Consider the following 12,825-nt stretch of genomic DNA (forward strand, 5'->3'; position numbering starts at 1 on the left):
AAGTGTTAGAGGACGTTGTTATTAATAGGGGATAGGTTCTAATAATAATATAGTATCTCTTTTGTATAATTCTATTAGCTAGCGCTATAGAATATAATAGTAAGGGGGTTTATAAGGCGCTAGAGTATACTAATATTACCTGCTCTTATAGCGTGGCGTAGAGTAAGGAATAACTCTACCTCTTATAGGAGGTAATATATAGAATAGAAGTCCTTATTAGGATAGGGACTCTTTTACGCCTTATATAATAGAATAGACTAGCAGATATCCTTAACTATTTATATAAACTACTCTAGGGTTAATAGAGATATAACTATATCTACTTCTTTAAAGCTACTAGACCTAGAGCTGTCTACTATTAAGACTCCTATCTAGACTATATAATAGTAAAAGAGAGATACAATCTATACCTAGTATCCTTAGGTAATAATAGGGTCTATTAAGTAGAACTTTGTGTTATCCTAAGTACTTATTATATAGCCCTATTATATTATATTAATTATAAGGTAGTAATCTAACTTTAACTAGCCCTTCTCTAGTGCCTAATATATATAGATAATAGTATTTAAAAGGTTTATCTATACGTGAAACTATACTAATATAGGCTGCACCTATTATTACTAATTATAGGTATAATAAGCCTGCTAGCTTTTATATATAACTATATAGACGTGGTTAATAGTAAGTTAGTTACTATATAGAAGGAATATCTACTTAAGGAAGATATTATTAGGTATAGGGTTGTTATAGATCTTATAGCCTAACTAATCTAGAAATATATTATTATAAATAGTAAAGGTCCCTTCTATTAAGCTCTTATTATATTTAATTCCTATAAACTAGACTATCTTAGTCTTATAAGGTAGTAGTATATTAATAGTAGGAAATATTAGCTCTAGGTCTAGATCTTGCTTAAATACACTACGTACAGCGCTTAGATAGAGATATTATAAGGCGTCTATAATTAAGAACTGTAATATCTATACGCCTATATTATTACCCCTAGATACTACTAGGCTTAGAATAATATTAGCAAGAGATAGCAGGAGGGTTAGGTTATATATACCTTAATATAGACTACTAACTAGAAGTTCTAGATATATAATATATGCAGCGTTAGTAAATAACTAGAATACTACTTAATTTCTAATATCTTTATAGTGCTTATAATTAGTAAAGTTAATATTATTATAAATAATAACTACCTATAGATCTAATATACTAGCGCGTAATTTAGACTATACTATATATTAGTACGTGCTATAGGTACACGTTTATAGTTATAAAGAAGAGGAGGCAAGGCTTGCTAGTAGGTAGGCTTGTTAGTTAGCCTAGGAGGTTATAGAAGTTTAGAGGAGGCAAGACTTACTAGTAGGTAGGCTAGTTAGTTAGCCTAGGAGGTTATAGAAGTTTATAGAAGTTTAGAGGAGGTAAGGCTTAGTAGGCTTAGCTAGCCTAGGAAGTTTATAGAAGTTTATAGAAGTTTATAGAAGTTTATAGAAGTTTATAGAAGTTATAGAAGTTTATAAAAGTTTATAGGAGATTATAGAAAACTAGTAGAGGCTAGCCCTACTAGTAGCTAGGGAATTATATAAGTTAAGAACCTAGTATTATATATACTATAGTAAAGTTAGCTAGCCTTAAGGCTTAGGTATTAATATACCTATATAAATATACAAGTCTAAGGCTAGATAATATCTCTATAACTTGTTAAGGAACTCTAAAGGCTTAAAAATATAAACCTAAATATGTAATAAACGCGTTAGAGCTCTCCTAGGTAAATAAATAGTATAGGATTATAGTAACTAAGAAGAGGCGCTTTATATATATAAGAGTTATATTACTAGCCTAGTATAAGGTTAAAAAGGCACGTTAGTTTTATAGATACTTGTAGAGTATATAGTATAAAATAGGAGCGTCTATCTCTATAAGATAAGTTATACTACTAAAGTTAAAATCCTCTACTAGGGTCCTAGTTATATATACTCTAAAGGGTAGCAACTAGATTAACGCGCTTAATTCTTGCTAACACTATATAATAATAAGCTACTCTTTAAATATATCCTTATTATAGAGCTCTAAAAAGATATCCTCTATAATCCTACGTTACTTCTTAATAGTATTATATTATTAACTAGTAGATATAACTAAGTATTTATTATCCCTAATACTAGTAAATATAGATATAAATATCTTAAATAACTACCCTATTTCTCTAAATAATAGAAGGACCTTATTTATCTTTGTGTCTTTACTTATATAGTAAGTATAAGAAGAGGACGTAGGCTATCTATTAGAGGTAGATCTTTACTACGTATAATTAAGGGAGGTGCGTTTAATAGGGGTGCTATAATAGCTCTAGTATAATATACTAAATTAAGAGTATTGTTATAGTAGCGTAAAGTTAATAAGTAACTAACTAGGTATCTTACTATCTAGCCTAGGTCTAATAGGGGTAATAGGTATGTTAAATATTATTAATTATATAGCGTTAGTAACATAATAATATACTATTTCTAGACACGCTAAGTAATAGTATATAGTTATAGAGATAGTAAGGGGTAATAAAAGTTATACTATAGAAGATAGGCTATTAGATAGTACTAGTAAAGTAGGAAAATAATATAGTTAAAGATATAATATATAGTATTAAAGGTAGAATCCTAGCTACTAATAAGTTAAAATCACGTATTACTAAACTAAGCCCTAGTTTCCCTTAGACGCTCTAGCTAAAATAGCTGTTCTACCCTCCTATTAGCCTAGAAGTTTTTAGAAGATAATTAAATATATTCCTGCCCTCCTATTAGTTTAGAAGTTTGTATAAGTTTACTAGCAGCGCGCTTGCGTGCCGCCAGGCCTAAATAGGATAGGCGGAACGCCAAATTTCAGTTAGAGCATCTGATTCATGAGATAACTGTTAGCACACAGATAGCCGTCACTACCCCACCTACCGGTAATTACCCCTCCTGATTGGACCCCCCTTGGCATTTCTGTATCCCAAACATCCTCAAAAGCTTACCTCATCGCCCGCACGACCACCTCGAACAATTGAACTCAATCTTCCTACTCACAGCAAGCCTTCCTCTTCCGCCCATCAACCACCCCAGGACACTACCATCATGGGACGTCCCGACGGTCCCCGCGACCCCATCGCCGGCCCTGATACCCCACAACCACCCTTTCCCATCAAACTGCGCGGCCCCGTCGTCAAAGGCTTCGGACGCGGCAGCAAAGAGGTACGCCCGCAGGATCTTAATCCCTTTGCCAAAGCCATCAACTAACCAAACCCCCTCCCCCCCAAAAAAGCTCGGCATCCCCACCGCCAACATCCCCCTCTCCGGCCTCTCAATCGGCGGCCACGACAACCTCGACTCCGGAATCTACTACGGCTGGTGCACACTCGACCACCGCGCCCCCCCAACCTCGCCACCCACCAGCGTCCCCAGCGCCACATCGGACACATCCCCCCCCGCCCCATCCTCAAGCCACGGCGTCGCAGACCTAAACTACCCCTCCACCTCCCTGCTTACCACCTCCCCCTCCCCACAAACCGTGTACCCAACCGTGCTATCCATCGGCTACAACCCGTACTACAAAAACACGCAGCGCAGCATCGAGATACACATTTTACACTCTTTTGACGCGGATTTTTACGGGGCGGTGCTGTCGCTTGTGGTGCTTGGGTTTATTCGGCCAGAGTATGATTATGTGAGTAAGGAGGCGTTGGTGGAGGATATCCGGGAGGATATTCGGGTCGCGAGGCGGAGCTTGGAGAGGGAGGGGTATGTGGTTTGGAAGGGGGATGCATGGTTGAGGGGGGAGGGTGGGGAGGAGAAGGAGGAGAGGGATAGGGCTGCGAATGGGAGGGACGGGGCGGGGCAGAGGGATGGGGTGGCTATGTGTCAGATGGGGAATTGAAGGGGAGAGAGAATGAACAAGGGGGAGATGATAGACGGATAGACTTCATATGCACATCCATACATACATAGATACATATCCATATCCATATCCATGACAAAACCCCTCCCACCAAATCCAACCCACAAAAGCCCGCATACCCCCCACCCAATCCTCCACCAACCCCCCAACCCGCCAAACCCACGCAAAAAACAGCGCCGAAAACCGCGGAGAAAAAACATAGACACCAACAGCTCCAACCAGAAACCCAAGAAGAAAAGAAAATAAAAGAAAAGAAAGAAAGAAAGAAAAGAAAGAAAGAAAGAAAGAAAGAAAGAATAAATAAATAAATACAAACAACAACCCAGCAGGCAGGTCGCACATTCCGCCTCCTCCTTGACCCAAGACCGAAGATGTAAAACCCAAGACCCAAGACACAAGACCCAAGACCCAAGACACAAGACCCAAGACACAGGACACAGGACACAAGACACAGGACACAAGACACAGATGTACCAGCCATTTCCCCATTCAAGCCCAGAAACAAGGTACATGTACAAGCCCATCATTCAATCCTCTAATCCCCCTTCTCCAACCCGCCCCTTCTCCCACATTAACCCCGAGGGAGCGTGGGGAGCTGATGGATGGATGGATGGATGAATGATGAATGGATGAATGAATGAATGAATGGATGCGCAGTACACTTTGTTCAGCGTGGCAAGGGTGCAAGATAGAGTGTACGCGGGGTGAAAAGAGAAAGAGGAAGAAAAGGAGACATATCCTACAACCTCACAAAGCACCAGAACCATTCAACTCAGAGCGCCGGGGGGGGGGGTTGGGGTTGGGTTTGATCTTGCAGACACACGACATGGATAAGCGGGCAAGGCAGTCAGGCGTGACAAAGTTGCAACACCGATGCCTATGAAGAATAGGTACACAGACCCGAATCCTCCGTGCAACTCCGCTGCAAAAAAAGTGCGTGGCGACTACTTCTAGCACTTCAAGAGGTGCATGAGAGCAAGCGTTATTGCAAACCCTTGTCCAAGACAGGCATGACCTGTTTCGTATTAGCCACGACATTCGCATTCGCATTCCCAATCCTTCCTCATCCTGCATACCGCCATCGCAACAAAACAAAAGTTACAAAAAAAATAGACGACTTACACTCATGCTAACCAAGACCGGCATATCAAAAATATCGCGTTTGATATGCCACCAAATCATACAGTCCACCATGCCATTCTTGGCGCCAAGCCGCTGCATCGCACTTTCGCCCTGGTGCACCGCACCCCCACCGCCCTCCATCTTGATCAATGGGTCCGGTTTGACGTCGCCAGATGCATTGGCAGCCCGCATTTCTTGGATGCGATCGGCATCCGCCTTGGTCTGATATCTCAGCATATTCACCCGTTGCGACGCGTAGCCCCGGGGATCCTGATAGCACAATTCACTAAAGTGCTGCAGATACTCCAAGGCAGAGCGCGGGTCCATGAGCTCGATGATGTTGACGCTTGGCCTGGTCGTCTCCGAGTCCTGGGGATTAAGATTTGGCGTCGTGTTTTGCGTCGAGAGTTCCGAATCGTTGGCGTCAGGCGAGGTGCCAAAGTTGACGTTGAGATTAGGTTCCTGGCCGAGGAGGACCTCGCGCCTCCAGCCGGTGAGGATGGTGAATTCTTTATTCAGACCGACGATTTCGCCTGAGCGCCGGCAGATGAGAAAAGGAGTGCCCACTTCGGCAAAGTGGTCTTGCAGCGTCATCAGACTGCGCTGGACACACATTTCTTGATGGATCAGGTCGTCAGTGTTGAGCTCTTCGCGCACCTGAAGGAGGACCGGTCGGTAGTTCTGGAGATATTCTTGGGCTTTGCGAACCCATGCTCTCGAGTACTTCCTGTTGATGATTTGGTAGAGCCGGTGATAGCCTTTGACGTAATCATAAGGCTTCGTGATGTCTTGGTAGATGCTCTTGGTGTCTCGTTGACGTTTACGAATGCCATTAGAGCGTATTGGCTGAAGCGCTGTGTTGCCAGCCTGGCTCTCCTGCTGTGATCTATTAACGGCCGACGAGCGCTGCGCATGCTGTCTCGGGGTGCTGGAGTTTGCAAAGAAGGCTGCCGAAGCGAGGGGATTGTCGTTTTCGAACACGGAAGCATCGGTCGAGGCCGGGCTTGGGGTGGCTTGGCTAGAGGACCCTTGGCCAATGGCAAAAGCATGAGGACCGTTCAAGCTATCCTGTCGATGGCCGTTTTGATCCAAACTAGCTGCTGCAGCGTGCGATGTTTGCATTTGCAAGCTATTCTGCCGTGATGATGAATCCGGCCACTCGTTCATGGGGAGTCCATTAGGACCATAGGTGATTCCACCCGAGTTGGCAGGATCCGCATAGCCTACCGTCATTTGCTGGCTATACATGTTTGCCGGCTGGCTCATCGCGTTCATCATGCTGGTGTCCTGAGATACATCCCCTGCGCCCGAGGACATGTGACCGAGCATGCCAAACTCCAGGGCGCCATAGTGATTGCCGAAGTTCAAATTGGAAATGTCAAAATTGAACAAAGCTGGATCACTAGGGTCAAACAGTGGGCCGAATGGCTGCATTGGTCCGGGCTGGCTTTGAGCCATGGTGCTTGGCACATTTTGGACTTGCCCGTGTTGCGCTTGCGTATAGGGAGGCGATAGTGGTTGCTGTTGTTGTTGTTGCTGCTGCTGTTGCTGCGGGCTATTAAAGTTGTGGGCATCCTGGGTGCCTGGGAGAGGACCCGACATGGAATTGGGCCTGTAGAATGTCGTAGGTGAAGGCTGGGTGAAGACATTGCCTTGAGGAGACAAGGAAACGGCGTGTGCATCTTGGCTGGGTAGTGGCGTTGGACGGTTTCCATTCGTATAGGGATACTGTCCACCCACGCCAGGCATGAGAGCGCCATCTGGAGCATCGTAGAGGTACTTTGCCTTTTTACGCAGGCCATCCATGCAGTGTTCTGCGATTTTGCGCTTGATACAGCGTCCACAAGGTCTCTCATCGGCTTATCCATTGTCAGATTTGAATTCTTTGATGTTTGATACAACCGAAGAACAAGAAGACGAAAAAAAAAACAATCACCAGTGGTGACCATGGAGGACTTCATACTCACCACAAGTCAGATGGGCTCGCTGGCAAGCATAGCAGGCTCTCTTTGCCTTTTTCCGTCGAGGTCTCATGGGATCCTTTGCATTGGACTTGCCGGTGGCCGACTTTTGCGAGGGCGAGCCGTCGGCGGCGGATGGGTGGTCTGTTGCTTGCTCGGCAGCCATTTCGTCTCCGCTGGACTCGGGCGAAGAAGAGGCATCTTCGGGGTCTGGGGTGGACATGATATGCCTCTCTGCCATGGATGGGCCGTGGGAGCCAGATATGGACTACTGCCGTGGACGGTGGTCGGTGCTTTGGAAGAGGCAGGCTTGGTGGAGCGTGCAGCCGTCGGTGGTACTCGTGGGATGTTCCCAGCAAAACGGTAAGCCAATGTATCGTGCGCGCACGGCTGGCGGCGTTCCAGCTCTATGTTTGGGAGAAGGATCACGCGTGCGCTGGCTGCTCGAACGGGCACTGCGGTGGGACGGTGAGGATGGCGAGGAGGGGGGGGGCCAATGGGGGCGGGCGCAGGGATGGGAAGAGGGTGAAAGACTCTCAATCCGGCGGACAGGTATGGGATAGAGCAGTCGTGGTACAGGGCCGGGGGCCATGCGATTGAGGGAGTCTTGGACGAGTACACAGAATCATGTTTGATAGCGAGCTGCTACCGAGACGCGCCGTCCATACTGCTGGGAATGAGCGCGGTGGTACTGCGAGGTCGGCTAGCCAGGTCCGCGGACGGTGAGGGTCGTGGCGGGGTGGGGCGGGCGATGTGAGGAGGGCAGTGGTAGGGCGAAGGGGGGTTAGTAGTACACAGCAGGCGGTGGGCGATGGACGGTGGATGTGTATGTAAGTAGAGTATAGTAGAGTGAGTGAGAGAGAGAGAGAGTGTGTGTGTGTGTGGATATGGGTATGGGTATGGGTGGGCTGCGACTACACAGGTATTGACGGGCGGGGCCTGACTGGATGTGGCTGGCAAGTGGCGGTAGACGGTGAAGGAGCCGCTTTGCCCTGCTTTGCTCTGCGCTTGCTCTACTCTGTACTCTCTCTGCGCTGTTACCACTGGACGGGGGCAAGGTGGGGGGGGGTAATGGTGATGGTAGTGGTGATGGATGTGGAGCAGTCTGCAAAAGAGAGGCGTTGTGGCTTGCTCGCGTATGAGAAGAGCAAAAGAAGAAGAGACAGTCAGACACACACACACACACATACACACACAAAGAGGAGAGAGAGAGAGAGAGAGAGAGAGAAACAGAGACTAGGAGGTGCGCGCAAATGCGAATTCCCCGCAATTGGCTGGCTGGTGGTTCGCTGGGAAGGCGCAATTCGGTCCACCTTGCCTCGGCTCTCCCTGTCAACCGGGTCAGACGTGAAGCCGCTTTGCCGGTTTCGGGGCCATGGCAAAATTATCTGCGCTGCTTACTAAGCACTGTGCTAGTTGGTGGATTCACTTCCGTATATAGAATACCACGTTAGTGTGCAATAGTACAGACAAGCGAGCCCACTCACCGACCACCATACCTGACTAACGCACAAGCCTGCTCCACCATTGTACCACCACACAACCAACACCACCACCATCATCATCCACACACACACACACACACTCTCTCTCTCTCTCTCTCTCTCTCGGACGTCACTACTGTAATTGCAATACCCACCTAATCCCTCCCCTTCCCCCCTCAACCAGCTTCCCTCCCTGCCTCACAAAAACAACTCCTCCTCCCCCATAACTCCCCCTCCTGTGCCCCCTAGACATGCTTTTGCCATGTGCACTGTATACTATCCCTACACCTCACATTGGTACAATACACCCAAATCTACCAACAACTCTAATTGCACACTTCTCCCCCTCCTCTCTGTCCCCAAATTTCCTCCTGCAAACTACACTACCCTTCACGCCACACCGCGTGCGCCCAAAAAGAAAACACACATGCACACGCACTCACGCACTCACGCACGCACGCATACCCACCCCCCCCCCCCCCCCATGAATGCAGCCAGCCGACCATGGGAAAGTGCATCAACGACCCAGTCCTCGGCTAGACTAGAGTACGATACAAGTATTGGCATGTATTGTACAAACAACATCCATGTGGTTCTTGCATCACTTGACGTTGTGCTTGGGGCTTGTCCCCCTGCCCCCTCGTCACTGGTCCACTGTCCATTTCTGCGGGGCGTGCCTGTGTAACCGGACTATTGCCTTTTCAATCCGCCATCTGCCATTGCAACACCCTCATCTCGAGTCCGTCTGGAGTAGATGGCATACTCTACCACGGCATAGCATACCCTCCACAATAACAAATCCACAAATAAAAATCTTTACGGCGCTTGTCTCGTGTCCCCCCCCCCACCCCCCCTTCGAGAAATGTCTTGTCCCCAGGAATGCTCAAACCACGTTTCCTCCTCTCACAGACGAGGCGCGCGCGGGTACACATTGTCCCTCCCTCGCCAACGATACAAGGAACAACCCACCCCCTCTTCTGTGACCGCTCGCCGTCCACGTCTTTCCTGTGTGATATCCATTTATTTTCCCTCGAGCTGGCCTGGCCGCCCTCGTGGCGCTGGGCTTGTGTGTGTTGCGTGGTACAAAAAGGGCCCAACCGATCCCAGCTTGCTTCAGGTCGTCTCACGTGTGGGCGCAGAATCCTTGGTTCAATAAACAGATTTCATGCCATGTTGCTGTCGTGTGACGGCCTCTATTCTTAGCCGACTGCCATGCTTGTTCACTTCACCCCCCCCACACACACTCTCACTTACTATGCCCAGACGCACAAGCGCACGCACTCATACACACGCGCACACATAGACATACACTTGCCCTCGTAAAGCGATGCGCCCGTCCGTCTAAGCTGATGCAAAACGGCTGTCGCCCCTGAGCCGCTTGCCACATCGAAATAAGAAGATTGGGAAGCTGGCAGACCATGCATTAGCAGAGTCCCGTAACCATAGTGCTGGAATGCTTCTTACGGGGCCATGGCCAGAGCTAGGAATGCCAACACTGTCGTCGCCCACGGGTAACCGAGATCTTGTCCAAATCAGTGACCGCTCTTTCAACCAGGCAAAGTCGTCATCGAGCAAAGACTTACGGTTGTACATTTGAACACCAAACAAGGGAAACGCCTACACGCACACAATCAGTCGTCTTGTCTCACACGCACTTTTTTTTGCACACAAAGGCACATGGATTTCCCCACCGCTGCAAAGCACGACCGCGCAAAGCTGTTGGCTGCGAGTGCCGATGCAGCGTAGACAGGGTACTGCTCGCCGAGGTCAGCAGTCCATCTACATAAACACATCACCCTGGTCCGATGTCGGTACAGGGTCGTACTCACTGCCTCGACCAGAAAGGTAAACACCCCTGAATAGACCCAGATGACGCTACAGGAGAGAGCGGTCAGCTATCCAACTATCCATGACACGTCCAGTGCGCAGTGTAGATCTTCTTACCCAATCCCAAAGAGCCCAGAGAAGAGGATGGGAACTGCAGAGAGAGAGATCACTGGTTAGAATGACGATGAACGGCCTGCAGGATTTCTGTCCTACCTATCCAGTGAACCTGCAGAGGCCGCCCGCATTAGCCTTGGTCAATCCAGTAGCAATCTCCCTGGAGTAGAGTACTCTAGCCTCACTACTTCACTTACAGACGAGTACGTGGTCCATCCAAACCCTGCATGTACCATTAGAAGCTTGTCCAAAATTCTCATGTACCTGCGACCGCTTACCAAAAAGCGCAATCGGCACCACCCACGCGCCCACCATCGTCGAAGGAAGCCGAAATTCTGGCTCCGAACCACCGGGCTCGCCCCCTTGCTCTTCACCTTGTCTGACTAGCCTTCCATAGATCTTCCTCCAGATGGGGTCGGTGGAGATGCCGGCAATCATGCCGACGAAGATGCCCAAAAATGCAAGGCCCGTCTGCGACACGCTGAACCCGTGGTTGTTCTGGAAGACTAGGGGGAAAGCGCCAAAGAAGAGGTACAGAATGCCCAGTAAGATGGCCGAAAGAATGCACAGATTCAAACACTGGCCACCCATTCGTCAGCCAAGCCTATCAATGGGCATGTCCAATGGTTGCAGAGAGAAACCCACCATGGGCTCGAAGAAGAGCAATTGGAACGGTCGGATGCATGACCAGAGCACCATCTTGGTCACCGATCGTTCTAGCTTCTCAATCGGCGCTATCCATTCCTGATTGCCCGTCTCTCTGCGCAGGCGAATCGCTTTCCTGCGCAGCAGGACTGGATGGTACGTTTCAGGAACTAGAAAGACGATCAAGGCAAGCTGAAACCCATGGGCATGGCATCAGTCACGGGCGCATAAACGTGCGTTGTGCGTCACGACGTACCTGCACTCCAGACCAAATGATGAGCACGTAGAAACACCTGCTTTGACGTCAGCACACCGCCTCTCCAGGCCCAGAATTAGATACGAGCTGAAAGAAGGAATGGGAGGGGGAAAGGGAGCAGAGCTAGTAGTATTGATCGGATTTGAGCTAGCCGTCGTGTGATGTAGATTGATGTTGATGTCCCTTTCTTTCCAATGAGCACTTACCATCGCCACGTAGTATGCTCAACAATGAACTACGCCCGCGGACATGATGTCAGCATCTGTTTCACAATTGGGATACAAGACCAGACCTACCCCTCCTATCAGAGGTCCTACTTCGGGGCCAACGAATGGACTTGCTGTGTACACCATCATCGGCGCTGATAGCTCCTATATTGGCATTAGAGTAGACAGCCGCTAAGCGGGGATTTGCAGGCAGACTGACATGCTTAGCAAACAAGTCACCAACGGTGCCCCCAGCCACACTGAGAAAAGCAGAGCCGGCCAGGCCATCCAAGAACCTCGCCACCAGCATGGTTTGCATGTTCCTAGCAACCGCACACGGTATCATCCAGATGAGAAAAAACGTAAAAGAGCCAATATAAATCGGCCTCCGCCCATAAAACTATCCCCCAAGTCTCAATGTCAGATCAAGGAAAAACCATGCTTGGGCACCGCACCCATCCAGGAAAAAAAAATAACACGCACCTCAGAAAGCGGACTCAGCACCATGGGCCCTGTGCCCAGTCCCGCCACAAACAGGGATAGCCCGAGTGTGCAGACCAGACGCGACGACTGGAACTCAGGTTCCAGCTGAGCATACGTAGATGTATACAACGACGACGTGCATGTCCTGCGCCCCCCCTCCTGTGAAATTAGCGTGTATCACTATGCTCGTCGTGTCAAAAGTACACCCGTCACGTGTAAATACCGGTAGCCCGTCGCCCAGCCCTCAGACAGCAAACGCAGCAATGACAGATTTTGCAGAGGAGAAGAAGGAAAGAAAAAGGAAAAAAACGCACACGCAAAGCGAACTTGCCGCGCAGATCAATACAATCCCCCATCGTCGTAACTTGCTCATCCGCCGTGGATTCTCGAGGTCGGCCTCGCTGTCCCAGCTCACCAAGTACGATGGCACTTCGGGACCCAGACCTGGGTTTGCGGGGTGGATGGTGGGTTCGGCGTCGAGGCAGGTATAGCCATCGCCTCCAGCTCGTGAGTGGTGTGAGCGGAGTCTGTGTAGGCTCTTATTGCTGCTGGACGGTCTGCGGTTGAGCGTGGTTACGGGAGGTGAGGGACAGGCAAGAGGTAGTGAGTTTTCTTCCTCAAAGGCTCGTTCTGCTTCTTTGTGTGTTTGTGTTGAAAACTGGCTTGATCCTGTGTCGTTGGTGTTTTCTCGTGATGACTTGCTGCAGGTACGACCACGGGGGTTCTGGCCCGCTGTACCAGGCATTTCCGTCCAGAAGAGTTCGTTCCCTCTCCAGCGGCTTGTGTCG

General features: G+C 48.6%; 3 protein-coding genes across 3 annotated transcripts; 1 reads left to right on the top strand and 2 right to left on the bottom strand.

Annotated features, from left to right (window-relative positions):
• Positions 1–2,911: 2,911 nt before the first annotated feature.
• Positions 2,912–3,918, top strand: IAQ61_001409 (uncharacterized protein; the record flags this gene model as incomplete). The annotated part of the gene is made up of 2 exons (XM_003839661.2): positions 2,912–3,236; positions 3,307–3,918. The coding sequence occupies exons 1-2, from the start codon at positions 3,120–3,122 to the stop codon at positions 3,916–3,918; spliced, it is 729 nt and encodes a 242-aa protein (XP_003839709.1). The 5' UTR covers positions 2,912–3,119.
• Positions 3,919–4,921: 1,003 nt separating this feature from the next.
• On the bottom strand, positions 4,922–7,245 carry IAQ61_001410 (uncharacterized protein; the record flags this gene model as incomplete). Its single annotated transcript, XM_066095087.1, has 3 exons — positions 4,922–4,954; positions 5,062–6,920; positions 7,029–7,245. The coding sequence occupies 3 exons, from the start codon at positions 7,243–7,245 to the stop codon at positions 4,922–4,924; spliced, it is 2,109 nt and encodes a 702-aa protein (XP_065954935.1).
• Positions 7,246–9,847: 2,602 nt separating this feature from the next.
• IAQ61_001411 (uncharacterized protein) lies at positions 9,848–12,782 on the bottom strand (the record flags this gene model as incomplete). The annotated part of the gene is made up of 16 exons (XM_066095088.1): positions 9,848–9,914; positions 9,971–10,028; positions 10,090–10,123; positions 10,198–10,260; positions 10,336–10,381; positions 10,451–10,484; positions 10,547–10,559; positions 10,645–10,670; positions 10,726–11,026; positions 11,093–11,284; positions 11,349–11,385; positions 11,555–11,583; positions 11,645–11,719; positions 11,775–11,954; positions 12,038–12,182; positions 12,352–12,782. The coding sequence occupies 16 exons, from the start codon at positions 12,780–12,782 to the stop codon at positions 9,848–9,850; spliced, it is 1,731 nt and encodes a 576-aa protein (XP_065954936.1).
• Between the last annotated feature and the right edge of the window lie 43 nt (positions 12,783–12,825).

Source organism: Plenodomus lingam (genome assembly GCF_022343315.1).
Source record: "Plenodomus lingam strain CAN1 chromosome Unknown contig_12, whole genome shotgun sequence".
Classification (NCBI taxonomy): domain Eukaryota; kingdom Fungi; phylum Ascomycota; class Dothideomycetes; order Pleosporales; family Leptosphaeriaceae; genus Plenodomus; species Plenodomus lingam.